The sequence below is a fragment of the Rhineura floridana genome, chromosome 1 (assembly GCF_030035675.1).
Source record: "Rhineura floridana isolate rRhiFlo1 chromosome 1, rRhiFlo1.hap2, whole genome shotgun sequence".
NCBI classification, from domain to species: Eukaryota; Metazoa; Chordata; class Lepidosauria; order Squamata; family Rhineuridae; genus Rhineura; species Rhineura floridana.
Genome location: NC_084480.1, coordinates 322,700,388 through 322,722,685, shown reverse-complemented (window position 1 = coordinate 322,722,685; position 22,298 = coordinate 322,700,388). Strand labels below are relative to the sequence as shown.

At 55.5% G+C, this 22,298-nt stretch overlaps 1 protein-coding gene across 14 annotated transcripts in view; it reads right to left on the bottom strand.

The window, feature by feature from the left end:
- PLEC (plectin) overlaps positions 1–22,298 on the bottom strand; it is a 142,896-nt gene that overhangs the window by 74,064 nt on the left and 46,534 nt on the right. For 3 of the 14 annotated variants that reach the window (XM_061607240.1, XM_061607237.1, XM_061607241.1), the window contains exon 1: positions 1,718–2,240. The exons of 6 other annotated variants lie outside the window; for them this stretch is intronic. In XM_061607240.1, the coding sequence (XP_061463224.1) occupies positions 1,718–2,225 (508 nt within the window). In that variant the 5' untranslated portion in view covers positions 2,226–2,240. Of the gene's footprint in view, positions 1–814; positions 937–1,717; positions 2,246–12,541; positions 12,603–22,298 lie in introns of those variants that run through there. 5 more of the 14 variants (XM_061607259.1, XM_061607260.1, XM_061607249.1 and 2 more) reach the window with 3 other exon arrangements.

Here is a 22,298-nt window from a genome sequence, read left to right as displayed (position 1 = left end):
CTCCACCCAAATAGCTTCTGGGGGGAGCACGGGGGTGGGGTTCAGGCTTGCAATGGAACTTTCCCTCCCGGCTCAGCGAGCCCAGGGAAGGCGGGAGGAGCCGCCGTGACTCACCCCGCAGGAATACGAGGAGGAGGCGGCCAGGCGGGGCAGCTGCTGCTGCTACGCATTTCCTTCTGCTTCGGAAACTTGGGAGCCCCCACATAACTGTCGGGGGGGGGGCAGCTGCCAGGCCCCTCAGCCTCCCCACAGCAGCAATTGGGGTGGGAACGGCCGACATGTGCCTGCCCCTCCCAGGAAGCAGTGCCCAGGCAGGGGAGAGAGGGAGGGGGGCGCCAGTGGGGGCGTCTCATCCCAGATGCTGAGGGCACCTCCCTGCGATGGCGGGGGGGGGGAGAGGGACAAACGGCTTCTGCCCAATAGGACCCATTAAGCTTCGGCTATGGGGCGGTATACAAACATAATAAATAATATTGGAGGAGAGGAAGTGCGGGCGGAAGGAACTCAGGGACGAGCCAACTGAAACGGCCCCCTGGGTGCCATGCAGAGCCAGTCTCCCCCCCCCCAATGCCCGGGGAAGCTGCCGAGCCCCGCCGCCGCCAGCCCAGACGCCAAGGAGATGGGCCGGACAGCCCCGCACGCAGCGCTCCAGATACGAGGGAGCTCACTCCGATGGGGAGCAAGGCGCCTCGGAAAGGTCCCCGATCCCGCAGTACAGCGGCCACCGACAGGAGAGAGCCCTCTGCAGCCAGGCCGTCCGACTAAGCCGCCAGCCCTGCTCGGCCCACAGGCCCCCCGCCAGCAGGCACGATACCTTGGCCCGGCTGGCCCCCCTTCCTCCTGCGGCCCCTGTGCCGCCTCTTCCGGGGCTCTCCCCCGGGGACGTCTCCCCCTCCTCCAGGAGGCTCCATGCTGCAGCCCGGCCGCCTCTGACCTTGGCAGGCAGAAAGACGAGGCGCCCCCGCCCGCGCAAGAGGCCCGGAGAAGTGGCCGGCTAAGGATAGAAGGGCAGCAGCTGCCGCCGCCCACCTGTCACAAAGGAGCCCCCGGCACTCGATCTCTGGGCCTGCCCCATAACGGGCCATCCTGCCCTCAGCTAAGCCCCACGTGGCAGAGATGGGGAGCGGCCTAAAGGGATCCCCCCCCAATCTCCTGCTTCCCCAGCGTCCAACTCCAGCTGAGCTATGGGGCTGGGGGCAAAGGCCTCCTCCTCTCTGCTGCTGCCTCCCCCAGCTCTCCCAGGTCCTCCCACAAACTTGGACATGCAGGACGGGATGAAGGCGTCGGGTCAGAAGGATGAATGGGTGGCAGACAGCTGGACTGACCCAGGAGAGGGAGGGGAGATGCAGGCCAGCACAACAGCCACAGAATTAAGGGCGGGTGGTCCGTAATCTGGAGCCCTGAGCCAAGGCCACAACCGAAGAGCAAAGCACGCAGGTGCTGTGGGCCCAGGAACACACCCTGGCCGCAAGAACAGCAACCTGGAGCGTGCAGGTGAAAAGGTGTGACCCTGGAACTCCTCCTCCGGAAAACCATTGAGTTTGTGGCCCAAACCACTTCTGCTCCAGACATGACCACCCATCCGTCACACCCCGGTGCACGTGTGCACACCCCTCCCTGCGGGAGGCCCCCCTTTGCCTCACTCGCCTAGGGCGCACTTTCCCCAACGCAGCCCCTGCCCACTGGATCCCAGGCCCCCACCTGGAGGGCACCTGACCTTCAGCAGGATTCGCATCAGATGCCACCCGTGGCACCACCCTGGCGGCGACTGGCTCCAGGTGCCCAGCAGTGAGTGACGAATCCTCTTTCCGGCGATAGACCTGTCGCGAGGCCTCCTGTGGCTTGGCTGGGCAGGCAAGCGGGCCTGGCACAGTTTGCACACGAGGTGGGCGTGAGGCAGGCCTCGCCATGGCCATGGGGCGGCGGACACGCTGCAGGGTGGCGGGCACAATCTCTGGGGGCAAGCGCAAGTACTGGCGCAGGTGCGCAATGCCCTCATCCGTCAGGTACCAGTAGCAATGTCGCCAGGCAAAGTTTTCGCGGACCAGGCCACGAGCCTGCAGGGAGCCCAGGGCCCGCTGGACTTGCAGGTGGGTGATCCCTGGCAGCTGCGGATGGTAGCTGTGGGGGCGCCGGTCCTTTTGCGCCACCATGACTCCATCGCGGAAGAGCAGCTCATAGATGGCGCGCAGCTGCTCCAAGGGCATCAGCATCCCAGCCACCATGGCTGTGGCACCAGAGGGGGAGGACTAGCCCACTGCTTCTACAAGGGGATGGAAAGTGTCTCGCTGGCCGGCCGGCTCTCAGCAACAGGGCGGAAGAAAGACAGGAGCCGTCCCGCCCTCTCTCCAGGAGCCACAGCCTGGCTGGCTCACAGAAGGCAGCTGCGGCTTCTGCTCCAAGCTCCTCCCCTCCCCCCCAAGCGGGAGCAGGAGGTGGGGGGGCAGCACATGGCCTGCTGCTCACTCCAGGCAGGAGGGTGTCCTCTCCACGACTGACTTAGGCGTCTGGGAGCTCTCGCTTCCCCTCCCCACCCCACCCATGGGGGGGAGCAGCGGCATTGCTAGGACTGAGTCAGCAGGGGAGGGGAGGGGCCAGCCAGCCGGCGGCGGCACCGGGCAACATCATGATGCACAGCCCCAGGCAGCAGCTTTCATCAAAGTTTCCTCCAAGCTGGCACTGGGGGGGCACATTCCCTGCCCACAGGGCTTGGCAGCTCCATCCCACTGGGCCAGCACCCAGCTGCTCCAACTGCACTGGGGACGGGAGGCCAGCCTGGGAACCAGCGGAGACGGCAGCTGTGCTGGTGGTGGGGAAGAGCCACTAGAAACCCAAGCAGGAGCAGAGGGCTGCAGGAGGTTCTGCTCTGCCCCATGGCGGAGGACGCAGAGGCAGGGTGCCCAGAGAAAGCCCAGCCCAGCACAGGAGGGAATGGGCCAGGGTTACCCTTGGCAGCCTGGCAGGTACAGGGCACCCCAATGGCCAGGCAAAATCCTTGCCAGCACTGAACACTGAGGCACAGGAAGGCAAACAGGGACCTGCCTAGTTCAAGAAAGCTCCTGCTGGAAGGAAGGGCAGGATATAAATCAAATAAGGTATAATAAATAAATAAGAAAGTGTGGGGGGGTTGGACAAATCCAAACATTCTCCCCTCCTAACTCCCTCTGGGCAGATGAGTCCTTCCTTGGCAGGCAGGCACAAAGAGTGGGGATGAAGAGGCCTACTCCCCCCCCCCGCCCAGCAAAGACACTGCCCTCTAAATGCCTGGGGGGCCTTGCTGGAGCTGGACACAAGGAGCTCTCCCCCCAACACACACAGGCTTGTCTCACGCCCCCCCCTCCTCTCAGCTGCCCACTCCAGACTCTCCTGGGGCTATTTCTGGAACAGGACATGAAAGTTAATTCTGTGGCTGGGTGGTGGGGGTGTTGCAGTGCCCCCCCCAGATGCCTCCCAGTTATAGCATCAGCCCAGGATGCATCAAACCCTTCCACCTCCCCCCACACATATTTGAGCCCCCTCTGAACCCAACCCCCTCTCCCCTGGAGAGCCCCTGCCCCAAAGAGCTCCGAGTGACAGGTGCAGGTGGGGATCCTCCCCTCACACACATTCCCCAAAGACGGAAAGGGGCCTCCAGAGCCCCCCCCAACAGGAGTGACCCTCACAGCCATCTCCACTTCAAGGTTTCATCTGCATAGGGGAACAGATCCCCAGATTGGGATCCCCAACAGGCTTCACTTGGGAGCGCACAGAAAACAAAAAGCAACCAAGCTATTTTAGTTTCAGGCCCATGTTCGCTTTCTTACACATTTCACATACAGGAAATGGACGCTGAGAGTGATTTGCCCAGGGCCACAGCTGCAATCCATGGCGGAGGGAGGGGACTGAGAGCCCTGCCTGGTCCCACCCTTACGACTTATTTCCATCCGCCACAAGATAGGCCAGTGCCCCCCCTTCTCACTGACTCAAAGCTAGTGCATGGTCCCCCAAACACACAACCCATCCTGCCCCCCAGCCAGCTGGGTTTGTCTCCCCCCTTGCCCCACCCCAATGGGTGGGAAGGGGATGATAGTAGGAAAGCCATTTTCCTTTCCCAGGCTCCCCTGCCTGCCCCCCCCAACAGTACAGATTCCTGAGCTACCAGCCAAGGGCAATATTTGTCCAGGATTTGCCTCTGGCTGTTGCTCCTTCAATTCCTCCTCCCCCTGCCCTAAAAACACAATGCCCCACCCAACGACATGCAAAACAGATGTCGCCTGCCCCCCTGCGTTCACACACCCTTCATTTATAGAGAAAGAGAGTGCTGGGGGGAGAGCACCTACCACAGAAGCCCTTGCCCTTAACTCCCGATGCATGAGGGCACTAGGTGTGGTCACTCGGGGGATGAGCAAAAGCACTCTGCACATGCTCAGGTCACACTTCTCTGTTATTACTGCGAATATTGCCTCACAGACCTCTGGTTCTAGGAACAGGTTCTGGGGCACATCCTGGTTTACAGCAACCCTCCTGCAATTCAGTAGCGTGGGCTTGAGAGGGGGCACAGAAAGGATCTGGTCTGCAAGGAGCCTCCTCTCCCATCCTCCCTCCTGCTTTTAAAATGCAAGCAGCTGGGTCTGTGTGTGGAGATCTATGCACTGCATAAGTGGAAATGGCTGTGCCAGTGGGGGGGGGGGAGCCGCAGTGGGTTTAAAGCAGGAGGATCATCAGCTTTACCAGGGAGGGGCTTTGTCACCAAAGCCATTGCAGGTTGCAAAACGCCCTTGGATGAGGTGTGCTGGAGCTTATCTGGCCAGCAGCAGATCATGCCTGTTATTCGGAACCCACACCTGCACCCAGAGCAGTCCTATTCCCACTGGGGACTGACTCCGCCCAGCCCCCCCTGGAAAAAGCCAGGCAAGACACCTCACAGGCCTCAACAGCAGCAGTGCCAGCACCCTCCAGTAGGGGGCACCAGCAGCTCGGGCCCGGATATCAAAGAGGCTCCCTGCTGTCCCCACCCCACCCCAATGGCCCTCGGCCCAGAAACTTGCAGGAAGGGCGGTTGCATTGTTCCAACAAGCTAATCATTAGCCAGAAGCTTCTTGGGCTGGCTGGGGAGCAGGCAACAGTCACAGCAGCGCAGGGCCAGCTAGGATGGCCTGAGAAAGCAACAAAGCCTCCGGAAAAATCCAGCATAGGCCAAGGGGCCAGAGGCAGGTATTAAGGCTGCAATCCAAAACACACTTACCTGGCAGTAAGTCCCATTTAACCCAATGGAGCTTACTTTTGAGTAGACATGTATTGGATTGCACCCTAAGGAACCAGAAACAAACAGCCCAGGCCTGCAAAAGTCAAGACAAAGAAGAGGCTTTCAATGTTCTGCACATTGTATCCTCGGGCCAGGAAGCAATGAACCCCCCTCCCACCCCCCACATTAGGGCTCTGCTACGCTCCTTCTGGGCCCTGGTCCAACCCCCAGCCCCCCTTGACCCACATACGTGCTCCCCATTGACCCATGTTGGCAGCCTGGGCTCCTGATGGGAGGAAGGGCAGGATATAAATCAAATAATAAATAAATAATATATATATATACTCAAACCCACAGGGATCCCTGCTACCATGTGCCAAACCAGAGACTGTTCCCAGGCAGACAGTGGAGCAAACAGCTCCAGGCAACTCCAGCAAGTGAGCCAAGTGGCAGAAGGCAAAATAAATTACGATGGAAGATTTCTTTGTGTCTCAAGAGATATTTATACATTTAACATTGTTTCTACATCCCGCTCTGCTTCCTGCAAGGAGATCTGAGCAAGGTACAGTAAAAAAGCAGCGAAATGGACTGCCTTCAAGTCGATCCCGACTTATGGTAACTCTGTGAAGAGGGTTTTCATGGTAAGGGGTAGTCAGAGGAGGTTTCCCATTGCCTCCCTCTGTGGCTGAGAGGCAGTGACTGGCCCAAGGTCACCCAGGGAGCTTCATGGCTGTGTGGGGACTTGAACCTGGTCTCCCAGATCGTAGTCCAACACTTTAACCACTACACCACACTATACCACAGCATCAAACCTAAAGAAATTATAGACAACAGTAAAACTCAAGAGCAGCTCAAATAACTGGTCAGGCAATCAGCCAAGGCCCCTTGGTGAGGAGCAGCTATGACTTTTTCATGACACTCGAGAGAGACACACAGGATTGCTCAGTGAAGACATCAAGTAGCTCACATGGGGTACAAAACTCCACACGAAGGATTATGAGGAGAGGGGCTGAAAATAAAAACTGCCAGCTTTCTTATGGTCTCAGAGAAGCCGAACGAGTGGCTGCCCTTGGCATACCGTGAACAGTTCTGCTTGCCCCACCTTGGACCGGAAAAATGGTGCTGGGAAAAGGGTTAATCCCACTAAGAAGAAGAGGGAGGAGGAGGAGGAGTGCCTTTAGAGGTATGCAAGGAGGGTTAGAAAAAGGGTCAGTGGCTCTGAGGAACTTGGGCAGTCTCTCCCCAGAGAACCACACAGCATTTCACCTCCTACCATTGCTGGCAAGTATTTAGGAAAGTGCAGCTGCGTGGGGTACGGATGGGACAACAGGGAGGAAGCACTTGCCTGGCAAGCCCCTGGCTCGTTGTAGCCCCCTTCTGGTTCCTGTGCCAGAGTTAACTCAGAGCCTGGGATCATCAGCCACCCAAGCCCACTACCCCCCTCAGCCCTCCAGCAAATCCACAAATCTCGGCCCAAGGCTGGGTAAGGAGCAGGCCGCCCTGGCCCTTGGCTTGTCCACTTTGCCCTTCATCCGTGGCAAACCATAAAGCACAGTGGCTCCTCCTCCTCCATGGCAGAGAGGCACACGCTTTGCACGCATGCAGAAGCGGAACAGGCTCGCCTCCTCCAGTTTTACGAAGGTTCTGTGGTGCCACTTGAGAGAAGAGCCACCCCACCCCTCCAGCGGGAGACCTGAGACTTGCTGCCAGCCCCTCCCAACTCTACAGTTCTACTCCTGCAGGCAGAGCAAATGGGAACTTGCTTGTGCCCACCTGGAGGGGGAGCAAAGGGACCCCAGTCACAGGGAGAGGGGGCAGGGGGCTGCCTGGTTGCTCTTCCGGCCCCTCCACAGATGGTCTTGTCGGCCAACACCTGCCAGCTTCTCTGGAGTGGGGCTAGAGAGGGAATATAATTTCCAAAGGAGCAGCAGGGCCTCTGGGCCCCTCCTAGTCAGGTAAATCCACCATCCATCCGTCTCGCCTTTCTTGGCGCCTTTTCCATAGGAAACGTCCATGCCTCTTCCTCTGGTCTAGACTCCCATGTTACGCGGGGACTTGAGGTTGCCTTCCAAATGATTAGCCCTGTGCAGCATTAGAGCTCAAAGGGTCTGGGGAGGGACAAGGCAGCGAAGACTTTCTCCTACCCTCAGGCTCCCCCCTAGAAAAACATTCCATCAGACAGAAACAGGCATTTTCACCCGTCAGAACAACTGCCCTTGAGGGCAAAGCAAAGCACCAGCCTCTTTGCAGAGTATAAAAAGGTCTGCTCAGAATAGGAAGCCATAGAGCAACTATGATCCCGACACCCCCAGTAAGAAGGTTCACGCCTTCCTCCCTCAGGGCACCAACAGCCCCACCTGCACTGAAGCCCATGGGAAGAGCCTGCCTCCCCCAGCAAATGGCAGGGATCTGTGGGATCGGTATTGGGACCTGTACTTTTCAACTTGTTCATTAATGACCTAGAATTAGGAGTGAGCAGTGAAGTGGCCAAGTTTGCTGACGACACTAAATTGTTCAGGGTTGTTAAAACAAAGAAGGATTGCGAAGAGCTCCAAAAGACCTCTCCAAACTGAGTGAATGGGTGGAAAAATGGCAAATGCAATTCAATATAAACAAGTGTAAAATTATGCATATTGGAGCAAAATATCTTAATTTCACATATACGCTCATGGGGTCTGAACTGGCGGTGACCGACCAGGAGAGAGACCTCGGGGTTGTAGTGGGCAGCACAATGAAAATGTCGACCCAGTGTGCGGCAGCTGTGAAAAAGGCAAATTCCATGCTAGCAATAATTAGGAAAGGTATTGAAAATAAAACAGCCGATATCATAATGCCGTTGTATAAATCTATGGTGCGGCCGCATTTGGAATACTGTGTACAGTTCTGGTCGCCTCATCTCAAAAAGGATATTATAGAGTTGGAAAAGGTTCAGAAGAGGGCAACCAGAATGATCAAGGGGATGGAGCGACTCCCTTACGAGGAAAGGTTGCAGCATTTGGGGCTTTTTAGTTTAGAGAAAAGGCAGGTCAGAGGAGACATGATAGAAGTGTATAAAATTATGCATGGCATTGAGAAAGTGGATAGAGAAAAGTTCTTCTCCCTCTCTCATAATACTAGAACTCGTGGACATTCAAAGAAGCTGAATGTTGGAAGATTCAGGACAGAGAAAAGGAAGTACTTCTTTACTCAGCGCATAGTTAAACTATGGAATTTGCTCCCACAAGATGCAGTAATGGCCACCAGCTTGGATGGCTTTAAAAGAAGATTAGACAAATTCATGGAGGACAGGGCTATCAATGGCTACTAGCCGTGATGGCTGTGCTCTGCCACCCTAGTCAGAGGCAGCATGCTTCTGAAAACCAGTTGCCGGAAGCCTCAGGAGGGGAGAGTGTTCTTTCACTCGGGTCCTGCTTGCGGGCTTCCCCAGGCACCTGGTTGGCCACTGTGAGAACAGGATGCTGGACTCGATGGGCCACTGGCCTGATCCAGCAGGCTCTTCTTATCTTCTTATGTTCTTATGTGGGGCAGGGAGGCCGGTGAGCCTGCAGGCAACAGCACCTGCCTTTCACATCATGGGGGTACGCAGGCCCCCTCCCCACCGTCACATATACAAATATGGCCAGCACGACCCACAGGCACAGCTCCCCCCTCCAACCCGGACACACCAAAATATGTCCCTGCTGCAACCACACGAAAGCGCAGAGCCAGCGAATTTGGGGACTGAAGCCAAGTCCAGCAGTGGCAGCCAGGCCCCCAGCTCTGCGCCTGTGTGCCAGCACTGCTCGCCAGAGACCCCAGCACACCACACAAAGCACATCAGGCCACAGAACACGGCAGCTCCTAGCTGCTTTTTTGGCCCTATGAAGAGACACACAAACCAGGGAAAGCAGGGGGACCAGGGAAAGCGGGGGGGGGGGCTCCCAACTTGTGAGCCTGAAACTGGGCCCCTCTCTCCCTTTCCAGGGGAACCCCCCCTTCCCCAGCAAGGCGCCAGCTGCACATCCTCTGCCCTTTACCAGGGCTACACCCTGGGGAACAGCTCTCTCACACTCCCCTCCCCAGTCCACCCTGAGCCCCCACATCAGTCCCTCTGGAGATAGCAGGCAGCCGCTTCTGCAGGGAGCTTGGAGCCACCACACTCCAGTCCCTGCACCCCCCGAAGCTGTTGTTCTGACTGGGCCCAATTCCCACGTGGGCTTAGACGGAGGAACTCCCAAGGCAGCTTCACGAGGGAGCAGCCAGACACAGAGAAGCCATAGGCGAAGTGGACCCCTCCTCCAATTATTCCCCCAAGTGTTTTGCCCCTCCCCCAAAACACCACTGAGGCTCTGCAAGGCGGGCGGGGAGGAGAAGCACCTGGCTGGCAGGGTGCAATCTGGAGTGGGGAAACTGAGGCAGGCAGAGGACAAGGGCCAGGGCCCTCCCCCTCAGCAGTTTCTCAGCATGGGGGGGCAGGAAGGAGACTCTCAGAGGAGCCCCACAGACAGAGAAGGGCACCAAGGCCGCGAGGGAAGTCCAAGGGCCTCTTGGATGACCAACAGTGCCCCCCAAGGGCTGGTCCTTGCAGCTTAGTGGGGGATGACATGCTCCTCTCCAGCACAGAGGCTCTGAGCCCTACTTACCCCCCCCAGAGGCTGCCCAGAGATTTCCAGGAGCAAAGGAGCAGCTGCCTGCAAGGGGAGTGCAGCAGAGTGAGCCAAGCCGGGAGGAGCTGAAGGTGGCACAAAGGGATGGATTACTAAGGGGCATTCTCACGGTGAATCAGCCAGTCCGGCACAGAAGAGCCTCCACGTGGCCTGGCAGCCTAAGTGGTGCACACACACCCCGCACAGCCTCCCCCGACACGTAGATCAGCCAAACGGGACCCCTCCCACTCCGCATATGCAGACCCTCCGGACAACACAAGCCCCCTTCCTGTCCAGGCACAGCCCACAGAGGGCACTGCCCCTGCTCACAACAGCTGCCAGCCAGCCTGCAACATCCACCCTAGACTAGGCACGGCACCTCTTTGCGGGAATCCAGACAAACTGGGCTGCATTGTACAGAAGAGACACCAAGCTGGAAACGGGCCTGGCCTGACAGGCGGGCTTAGCCTGGGCATGTGTGCGTTGGGGAGAAGGGGGGATGCCATCTACTCCCCTCGGAATCCTTACTAGACAGTGTCTAAAGAGCCTCACTATGGACTAGTGAGCTGCTAAGCCTGGCAAGGTTCAGCCAGAACTATTCAGGTCTGGGTGTCCTTCTGGACCCTCAGCTGAGCCTCCCCACCCACTAACCACAGCAGCAGCAGGCTTGCTGCGTTCCTCCTCTGTTGCCAACACCCCCCAGTGGCCAGGCGAGAGGGGGGCTCGCACAGAGGGGCTGCTATTAAAACAGGCCAGTCGAACGGACAATCAACCCTGTGTGGCTGTTTGGAGGGGCAATGTCTTGAGGGCCCTCAGAAACAGAGGAACCTACCATGCACAGAGTCAGGCCACCGGCCTGTCTAGCTCAAGAATGTCTACACTGACTGGCAGCAACAGCTCTTCAGCGTTTCAGGCAAGGAATCTTCCCACACCCTACCTGGAGATGCTGCCACTGGGGACTGAAGACAGGACCTTCTTATGGAAAGCAGGTGCTCTACCACTGAACTACGGCCTTCCCCTAGCGTGCTGAGCTCAGACCACGCAGCAGCACCCCCCGTGACACTGCAAGCGCTTTGGAGCAAAGAACAGTCCTTGGCTGCAGCATCCGCAGCTGGCCCTAGCTGGGGGGGCAGGGGCCCAGGCAAGGGCTGACCAGGCAGCAGGCACCTTGAGGCTTCCTCAGACCCCCCCCCTCATTTGACAGGCCTGGCAGAGCCAGCCCCCTCCCTCAGGACCACCCTCCAAAGGAGTGGCTTCCCTCCCCCCCCACACACACACACGATCCACCAGCCAAGAAACCAGAGGGACGCCTCCCTTGCCTCCTGCCACAGCAAGGCCCACGCTGCTTCCGCAGAGCCTGACAATGGATCCCACAGCTGGTGCCCACACCAGGCCCTGTGATGGTTCAGAGTCTTCCCTGGAGCAGGCCGAGAGGGGGAACCCCCTGCCTGAGTGGTGCAGGGGCAAAAGGGCCCCACTGGGGCCTTGCTGGGTCAGACACAGGTGGGGCTGCCTAGCATTCTGCCACCCACAGGCGGCTCACGAAGCACACAAGTACACCATGAAGGCTGCATCCAGCAGATGGGGATACACTGCCTCTGCACATGGAGGTTCTACAATGGCTACCGACTCTGGACAGACTTCTCCTCTGTGCACTTTGTCCACCCCCACCCAAAGGCCAAGGACTCAGCTGCAGGGACAGACTCTGGTCTCCTCCCTCAGCCTTGACTTCCCCACCCTTCGCATAAGGTCTTATACCCCTTTCTCTTTCTACTCTTGCATCCAGATTCACCCTACCCTCAGCAGCCGGAAGGTCACCTCTTCCCACAAACAGCTCTACCCATTTTCCCTTACCGCCCCTTGCCCCTCCCCCCCAACGCCTGCTCCAGCCCATCTTCCCCATGAAGCCTCTAGCTCAACCTCTCATGCCCCCCCAAACTTAGCAAAAGTATGAAAAGCTGGACTGGGCAGCGCCTATTCTGCCAAAGTGTCCCCTCCCTCCCTGCCTCCCATGCCCAGGTTCAGACTGCATCCTCCACGGGGGGGGGGGGGGCTTGCCTTCCGGTTGCTGCTCTGCAAAGCCACACACACCGTGGGGGTGCTTCGAAAATCAGGAAACGGCCCGTCGGGGTCAGGGAGGGCACCCAGTGAGGCAGCCCAGGCCCGGGGAGTCCATCTGGGGGGGGCGCCCTGCCGACACGGACTGGCAGCGGTTATCCGGGGAGCCACGCGGGGGTCCTTCCCAGCCCTCCTGGAGAAGCTGCTGGGGGCTCAGCGCGGGGTCTTCGGCAGCAGCGACTTTCCCCGCCACGCAAAGGAGGGCGCCGCACTCCAAACCTTCGACAAGGCAAATCCGGCGCCCTCCCCCCCTCCCCCCTGGACCTCAAGCGAAGCCGCCGCCGCCGTGAGTGAGAGGAGAACTCCAGGGAGGCACCGGCCAGCCTCCCTGCAAGCCAAACCGCAGACAAGCCGAGGGGCGGGCGAGGAAAGTCACAGGTCAGCGCAGCCCTCCGAGGTCCGAGTGGGCACCACCGGTGCAGAAGCGGCCTTGCCCGGGGCGGGGCCCCCACTCGCGCCATCCCGAGGGCCCGCGAGCCCACCAGGCAGGGAAGCTCCGCCGCATCGGCTCTGCGCCCCCCGCCCATCCCGATGGAACCGGGCAGTCCCAGCGGGGACTCCTCCCGCAGGGTACCTTTCAGCGAGCTGATCTCGAGCTGGATGGAGCGCGCCGAGTCCATCGTGGCTGCGACGATCCCCCTCCCCTGACTCCGTCCCTCCGGAGGTGGGTCGGTGGGGTGGGGCAGACCCAGCGCCGGCAGTGCTGCAGCCAATCAGCGCGCGAGGCTCCAGCCGGTCCCGTCGACCGAGCTGGAAGCCGCGAGGCTCTGCCGTGGCCACTGCGGCACTTTGGCGGGGGAGGCGCGTCTCGACCTCGCAGGACCCGCCCACAGGGCGAGCAGAAGCCCTCACACACCCCCAAGCACGTGTGCCGGCCCTGCTCCCGCCGCTCATTGCCCCTCCTCCTCGCGGGTTGCCCAGCTGCAGCCCGACCCCACTTGTGCCTTGGGGGGCGGCCCCCTGCACCAGACGGTCCCTCTGGGCGGCTGCAGTACAGGAAGGGCAGCTCGGCTGCAGTACCAGCAACTCAGCGGGGGCTCCTTCCCGTCGGAAGCCACAGGCGCCCCTTTATTTGTCCCGCATCTACTGGGCCACAGGTGTGCTGCTCCTGGCCATGGAGGTTCCTCTTCCAGTCATGGCCGACAACTGCCACTCGTTCTGTTAGTGCTAAATATAAGTGGCACCGCCGTGGCAAGTCGGGAACACCGCAGGAAGGCGGCGGGCATCCGAACTCAGCCCCTACAGGCCCCAAATAGGCACCTCAACACTGAGCGCCTTCCGAGGCGCGCCTCGAGGGCAGTGCACTGCTGTGCCCAGACAGCGCCAGTCAGGGTGTCCTTCTGCCAGGCTGGGGGAGGGGGGCCGAGACTGTGTGGCCCTCGGGTCCTGCTTGTGCCTCCTGCTGGGGCCTCGGAATGGTCGCCCTGAGACCAGGACCCTGACGTAGGTGGGCTCCTTTGGTTGGCTCCAGCTGCCGCCAGTCTCCGTCCTCCCCTCGGGGTCGTATGGGGCGGGGCCATGAGGCAGAGAGTGGGGCAGCCCCAGCCGTGCTGCAGGCACTCCCCTTAGATCAGCAGACTGTTGGGGTCACGCAGGAGCCAGGAGTCTGCTCCGGTGAGTTCCTCCTGCGCTTGGTGCGTAGGCGACTTCAACAGCCACGGCTGCTTCCACGGGGCCTGGCCTGCGATCACAGGAACCAGCAGCGGAGCCTCAGGGCAGAAGAGAGAGCCCAGCAGGGCCCACGCTGAAGGGCCACACGGGGCCCACACACACACCCCTGCCCCCTAGTGCGGCCCGGCCCTCTGAGCCTCTCTCCATCCGCCCCCAGCACGCACTTGAAGCTGCAAGCGCAACAGGCCTACACAGCCTGCCCCAAACCCCAAAATGCCCCCAGCAGAAAAGCCAACGCGGCTGTGCAGAGCCCCCCCCCCCGCCTTTGCGGCGCCTGTGCCCAATTCCTGCTTTGGTTGTACTCTGGTGACCGGGCCTGGGACTGGAGGGGGCGGGGCACTGGGAAAGGGAGAGGAAGTGACTCACCGGCAGCTGCGGGGGGGGGGGCGGCGGTTCCCAGGCCCCCACCAGAGAGGGGCCTAGCAGCCAGCACCGGGTCCTAATGCCTCCCGAGTGCAGGGACCGCCTACCTCTGGCTACTAGCTGCTGTGGGTGGCAACGGGACAGCTAACCCTTAGGTGGTAAAGGAAAAGCTGTTCCACTTTTGGGTAAAGATGCCAGAGAAGAGGCCTCCTGTGTCCCTTCTACCCCTACAGGGCTGATTCAGGGCAAGGGAGGCTGCACCGAAAAGGAGGCATAACCCACTGGCAAGAGGGGGGCTGCCGGCCACCCTGCCTCTCATATCCCAGGGTGAAAGCTGGGGGGCCGAGCGGTAGGGACAAAAGTTCCCGGTTCCACCCAGCGCCCTGCAAAAGACCTGCAGTGGCCAGCCAGGGAGTCCACTACAAGCACCCCAGAGCCCCCAGCTCATCAGGGGCAGGGCAGGAATGTCAGGATTAAATTCTGCAAGGCCAGAGCCCCCATAACTCGCCTGTAGGAACACAAAGCCAGGGAGCCTCTCTCTTCCTCAGCCGCTGGGTCTCAGGTGGCACCACGCCAGCCCAGCAGCAGAACTTGGGCACCAAGGCGCTCTCGGCTTTGATGTTCAGGACGTCATGCAGACTGAAACAAAAGTGGCAATCCAAAGCAGGCTCTTCAGAAATAACAACTCCTTGTGAAAGCTCCCTCTGAGGAAAGGAACATTCTGGGGCTGTGCCTGTGAGGCCTGTGCTGGCTGTCCAGAGGCAGCTCAGTCCTGCTCTCCAATTGAGCTTGGGGTCCCTGCTGTGACGAGAAGGAGCACCCCCCCCACTGTCCCCCCAAATGAGGTTCCAGAGGAAACTCAGATCAGTTTTCTGTCCACTTCCAGAGCATGGCACACACTGCCCAGCAGAGCTCCATGATGCACATGCGCAGGGAAATTGCACAGGGGCAGAGGCTGGCCTCCTGAAACTCTCTGCTGTCTTTCTTTTTTCTTATTAAAAAAAGCCAGTTTTGAGACCTTATGACGGGGTAGTAGATAGCTTTAAAGTATGCACGATGTGATAACTCAGATGCTGGGTCAGGCAGAGGGGGGTTGACTAAGGGTCCCAGGGAGGGGCCTGGGGTTGGGCATAAGCAGCTGCCTCCCTCCTACCTTGGTCAGGCCATTCCATGGGCTACTCTGACTGTCTCCCCCCCCCCCAGCTCAGGCAGACAGACAGAAACCACCTTTTCTTTCATCCTGGGGACTGAAACTGGGAACTTCTGCAAAGGTAGTCAAAGATGAGGCTCCAACATGCTTGCTTCTCCCTCCCCAGAAGTAGCAGAACTTTGCAATTAGTATGAAAGTGCCTAATAAATTATGCATCCTTTCTTCACCCCTCACCCCCCCAAAAAAGATTGGGAAATTAAACAATAAGGATGAAAGGATTGCATAATGAATACAGTTAAGTTATGCAGAACAGCTTCATCTGCATGATTTAAAAAACAGTGCAGAATTTGATAAATAATAATAAAATTTTATTTATGAGTCGCCTATCTGGCCGAATTAACGGCCACTCTAGGCGACGTACAGTACACAATAAAATACAATATAAAAGTACCACAATCAATGATTAATCTAAAAAAAACCTTCCAGTTAATAACAGCGTAAAAATTAAAATTATTAGTTGCACTAAGAAGAACCCTGCTTGGATCAGGCCCAAGGAGGTCCACCTAGTCCAGCATCCTGTCCTCACTGTGGCCAACCAGATGCCCATTACGGGAAGCCCACAGGCAGGACGAGAGGGCAAGAGAGCTCTCCCCTCCTGCGGTTTCCAGCAACTGGTATTCAGGAGCCATATTGCCTCTGACCCCCCTCTACGATGCACACCTTAATGTGGTGAGGGAGTTTGAGTGTGTTGAAGCAGCAGAGAGCAATGCCGTCAGGAGTCTAGACCAAGAGGCTAGACTCCTAGCAGGGACACCCAAGGAAGAATGGTCAAAGCTGAGACACCAGACTAAGATGCATCCAAACTCAGAGGAAGACAATGGTAAACCACCTCTGAATACCTCTTACCACGAAAACCCTGTGAACAGAGTATCCAAAATGCAACACGAGATAGTGCTGGAAGATGAGACCCCCAGGTCAGAAGGCACTCACCAAGCTACTGGGGAAGAACAAGTACGAGTAGCGCTGTAACTAATGACGCAGCTGGGTCAAAGCCGAAAGGAAACCCAGAGGCTGATGTACACAGATGCAAAAGGAGAGTCCAGAGTTGTACAACACACACAACAGGAACATGGAATGTGAGAAGCATGAACCAGGGAAAGTTAGAAATTGTCAAGCAAGAAATGGAACGCATCAACATTACTATACTTGGTGTCAGCGAACTAAAATGGACGGGAATGGGACGTTTTCAATCAGGCAACTACAAAATATTTTATGCAGGAAATGAGAAATTAAGAAGAAATGGGGTTGCTTTAATTGTGAGAAGTGATGTAGCAAGAGCAATTAGGAGCTACGACACAAGGTCTGAGCAAGTTATATCATGAGATTAAACGGGAAACCTATCAACATAACCATCATCCAAAGTCTATGTTCCAACAGCAAACGCAGAAGAAGAGGAATTGGAGAGATTTTACACAGAAGTACAGGAGCAAACTGATCATACACCAAAACAAGATGTGCTGATAATCATGGGGGATTGGAATGCAAAAGTAGGGAACAGAGAAGAACTAGGAATTGTGGGGAAATGGGGCCTAGGAGACAGAAATGAAGCAGGAGACTTACTGAATTTTGTGAAGCCAATAATTTGTTTCTTGCAAACACATTTTTTTAGCAACCGAAAAAATGACTGTACATGTGGACATCACCAAATGGTCAATATAGGAATCAAATTGATTATATAATTGGTAGCAGAAGATGGAGAAGTTCCATACTTTCTGCGAAAACAAGACCAGGAGCAGCAGACTGCGGTACAGATCATGAACTGGTCGTATAGAAAATCATGAAAATGTCGACCCAGTGTGCGGCAGCTGTGAAAAAGGCAAATTCCATGCTAGGGATAATTAGGAAAGGTATTGAAAATAAAACAGCCGATATCGTAATGCCGTTGTATAAATCTATGGTGCGGCCGCATTTGGAATACTGTGTGCAGTTCTGGTCGCCTCATCTCAAAAAGGATATTATAGAGTTGGAAAAGGTTCAGAAGAGGGCAACCAGAATGATCAAGGGGATGGAGCGACTCCCTTACGAGGAAAGGTTGCAGCATTTGGGGCTTTTTAGTTTAGAGAAAAGGCGGGTCAGAGGAGACATGATAGAAGTGTATAAAATTATGCATGGCATTGAGAAAGTGGATAGACAAAAGTTCTTCTCCCTCTCTCATAATACTAGAACTCGTGGACATTCAAAGAAGCTGAATGTTGGAAGATTCAGGACAGACAAAAGGAAGTACTTCTTTATTCAGCGCATAGTTAAACTATGGAATTTGCTCCCACAAGATGCAGTAATGGCCACCAGCTTGGATGGCTTTAAAAGAAGATTAGACAAATTCATGGAGGACAGGGCTATCAATGGCTACTAGCCGTGATGGCTGTGCTCTGCCACCCTAGTCAGAGGCAGCATGCTTCTGAAAACCAGTTGCCGGAAGCCTCAGGAGGGGAGAGTGTTCTTGCACTCGGGTCCTGCTTGCGGGCTTCCCCCAGGCACCTGGTTGGCCACTGTGAGAACAGGATGCTGGACTAGATGGGCCACTGGCCTGATCCAGCAGGCTCTTCTTATGTTCTTATCAGAGTAAAGCTAAAGAAGAACAACAAAGCACTCATAATGCCAAAATACAATTTAAATAACATCCCAGAAGCATATAAAGATCAAATAAGGAACAGGTTTGAGGCTTTAAACTTAGTTGACAGAGAACCAGAAGAACTATGGAATGAAGTCAGAGACGTTATCAGGGAAGAATGCAAAAAGACAATACCTCTTGTTAAAAAGAGAGAAAGACCTCAATGGATGATTGAAGAAACTCTTAAAATGGTAAAAGAGAGAAGGAAAGCAAAAACAAAAGGAGACAGAAACACAGTCAGAACCCTAAATGCAACAATACAGCGACTAGTACATAGGGACAAAGAGAACTATTACAATAGTTACTGTATAGAAATAGAAGAGGACAACAAAAAGGGTAGAACAAGAGCCCTATTCCAAAAGATGAGAGCAATGAAAGGGAAATTTAAACCAAGAGTAGGGATGTTGAATATCAACAGGGGAACACACTGACTGACCGAGATGAAATAAAAGGAAGATGTAAGCAATACACTGAAGAACTCTATAAAAGAGATGACAGGATGACAGATTCATTCATGGAGGAACCGTATGATGAAGAACCAGAAATTATAGAATGTGAGGTGAAAGCTGCTCTTCAAATACTTAGAAGAAACAAATCACCAGGAATAGATGGCGTACCAACAGAGTTGCTACAAGCTACTGAGACTGAATCTGTACAAATTTTGTGAAAAAATTGTCAAGAAATATGCAAAACTAAACAATGGCCCACAGACTGGAAGTGTTCCGTATACATCCCAATTCCAAAGAAAGGGGATCCCAGAGAATGCAGTAGTTACCGAACTATTACCTTAATATCCCATGCAAATAAAGTAATGCTCAAGATTCTACAACAAAGAGGCACAACCATATATGGAGCGAGAAATGCCAGGTGTCCAAGCTGGATTTAGAAAGGGAAGAGGCACCAGAGATCATATTGCAAACATATGTTGGATAATGGAACAGACCAAGGAATTTCAGAAGGAAATCACCCTGTGCTTTATAGATTACAGCAAAGCCTTTTGACTGTGTAGATCATGAAAAACTATGGAATGCTTTAAAAGAAATGGGGGTGCCACAGCATCTGATTGTCCTGTTGCGCAACCTGTACTCTGGCTACTGTAAGGACAGAATATGGAGAAACCAATTGGTTCCCCATCGGAAAGGGTGTGGGACAGGGATGTATTTTATCACCCTATTTATTTAATCTATAAGCAGAACATATCATACGGAAAGCAGGACTGGATCAAGATGAAGGAGGTGTGAAAATTGGAGGGAGAAATATCAATCATTTAAGATATGCAGACGATACCATACTACTAACAGAAACCAGTAATGATTTGAAACGAATGCTGATGAAAGTTAAAGAAGAAAGCACAAAAGCAGGACTACAGCTGAACATCCAAAAGACCAAAGTAATGACGACAGAAGATTTATGCAACTTTACAGTTGACAATGAGGACATTGAACATGTCAAGGATTATCAATACCTCGGCACAGTCATTAACCAAAATGGAGGCAATAGTCAAGAAATCAGAAGAAGGCTAGGACTGGGGAGGGCAGCCGTGAGAGAACTAGAAAAGGTCCTCAAATGCAAGATGTATCACTGAACACCAAAGTCAGGATCACTCAGACCATGGTATTCCCGATCTCTATGTATGGATGTGAAAGTTGGACAGTGAAAAAGTCGGATAAGAGAAAAATCAACTCATTTCAAATGTGGTGGTGGAGGAGAGCTTTGCGCATACCATGGACTGTGAAAAAGACAAATAATTCGGTGTTAGAACAAATTAAACCAGAACTATCAGAAGAAGCTAAAATGATGAAACTGAGGTTATCATACTTTGAACGCATAATGAGAAGACATGATTCACTAGAAAAGACAATAATTCTGGGAAAAACAGCAGGGAGTAGAAAAAGAGGAAGGCCAAACAAGAGATGGATTGATTCCATAAAGGAAGCCACAGACCTGAACTTACAAGATCTGAACAGGGTGGTTCGTGACAGATGCTCTTGGAGGTCGCTGATTCATAGGGTCGCCATAACTCGTAATCGACTTGAAGGCACATAACAACAACATTGCCTCTGACTGAGGCAGAGCACAGCCATGGCGGCTGGCAGCCACTGGTCGCCTTCTCCAAGAATTTGTCTAATCCTCTTTTAAAGACATCCAAGTTGGCGGCCCTCACTGCCCCCTGTGGGAGCAAATTCCACAGTTTTAACCATGCATGGCATGAACAAGTCCTTTCTTTTGTCTGTCCTGAATCTCCTACCCTTCAGCTTCCTCGGATGTCCTGGAGTGTTACTCTTACAAGGGAGGGAGAGAAAGTTTTATCCACCCACTTTCTCCATACCATGCATAACTGTGTACACCTGTATCATGCCCACCCATGCTTGCTTTTTTTCCTGAACTAATCTCCCCCCCCCCAATATTGAACCTTTCCTCATGGAGGGGCTGTCCGCTTTCTGAATCTTTTCCACCTGTACAACATCGTTTCTGAGATGGGGCAAGCAGAACTGTACCCAACACTCCAAGGTCTGTGGATTTGTACAAAAGGATTTTTGTTCCGTGCAGTGGGGAGTTCCTGCTCACTTACCCCAAACCCACACAGTGGTTCCTTAGCCGGGGTCCTTCTCCCTGTGTCCAGCATGCAGTGGAGGGTCAGAGGGGCACCCGGGTCAGGGCACACTGCAATGTCGCTTTAGCTGGCTGGCAGCGCAGATCTGCCTGGCTTCAGGTCTTTGCCTGCAAGAATCACCTGCCAGGAAAGCCCAGGTAGAGGTGACTCCCTCAGGGCAGCCTGCCATAGCCCTGGCCTGCCCCCCATGTGGGCTGAACAGCAGGAACACCAAGAGAATGCCCAGAGTCAGGGTGGCCTGTCCTTTGTGCCACGAGACTTCCACAAGGACCTGTGCCAGACCAGTTCCCAAAATCAGCAGCCGCCCTTGCAGGGCCATAAATCCTGGTGCACCAGCAAAATGGGCACGTCTTGCCTGCCTGCCTGCCCACCCGCCAACTTTCCCATGAGCATCCCATGCTAGTGGCTCAGTGCCGCTGTAATGCCTCTCCCCCCACTCCAGGCCCGTTCCACAACCACTCCACACAATCCCCCAGGGAGTCCCTAGCAAGTGGCGCCCCCTCCTGGGAAGAGAGCCGGAGGCCCTCAATCGACACTCCCCAAGGACAGGCGGGGTCCACAGCCTCCCCTCTGACATCCCGTCTGCTCCTCCTCCAAGTTGTTCCCACAAGGCTAGAGCCGGGGGTGGCCTACAGAAGCCCAGGCTTCCTGGAGAAGCAGCCCACCCAGAGACAGAGACCCCAGCAGAGAGAGGAGGGGGCATGCCCCCGAGTGAGGAGGGTGATGGGTGGCAGCAGCAGCGCCCTGGCAGTTTTGCCAATGCCACCTCCCAGGATTTGCCCCGGAAAAGCTGGCCTCTGGGGGACTCAAATACATTTTGCCAGTCCAGAACATTTGCAGGAAGAGTTGCTATTGGCACAAGTAGTGGGAAGGCAGAGCCAAGAGGGATGCTAAGCCAACCACCAGAAACCTGACTTTACCCACTTGCTGTGTTTTAGGCCACTGTTTCTCACCCCATAGGATTCCAGGTCAGGCCAGCATACAAAAGGCAAAAGCAAACCACATAAAGATTGAGTTAAAAGCTAATTACGATCGTCACATATCACCATCAAAACAAACAGCAGCAGACAGATGGGGAAAAAAATCCATTTCTAAGGCTGACGCTTCTCTCCGCCAAACTCCTGGTCAGGTTTTGAGCTGAGTCTCAGACCTTAGTGAGCCAGCCCAGCCATGCCTGCCTTTGGAAAGACCACCACAGTGCCTCCCCCAGACCCGGCAGAACTCCCTTGGGCACGAAGGCACAGACAGCCCAGCCCTGGTTAGGCCTGCAAGGGAAGAGGAGGGGCTTCCAATAGTGGTGGGCGGGAGGGGAGAAGGGGAGGGGGCTTTTCTCAAGAGACACTCTGCAATCACACACACACACACACACACACACACACACACACAGAGAGACAGAGCTCTCTGAGAATGGGCTCTGTGGCTGCCGGCACCGCCTCTCAGAGCCCCTCCGGAGAATGGCCAGTCAAGCGGCCTGGCACAGCAGCACACAACAGTGGCAGGCCCCAGTTGGCATCACACACACAGGCCACTGCCTAAAGGGCGGGTTCAGGACCCCCCTTCCGACCTGCCACTTTCCCACTGAAAAACCCTCCCCTCCCTCCTTTGCTCACCTGCAGTCCTGCCCTCATCCACACAGGAGCCTTTGGCAGCCCCACAGGACATGTGCAGGTGGGAGGGAGGGAGGGAGGTGCCTCCAACTTTGCACCCTCCGCACGGTGAGGAGGCCTGAAATGTGCACCCACCCACCCTTAGACACACAGGCACCTACTTCCTGCTCTGCTGTGGCACAGTCCAGGCCTTCAGTTACCAGATCACCAAAGAGTGACAGATCACCCCCGCTCTGCCAGCAGAGCCTCCTGGCC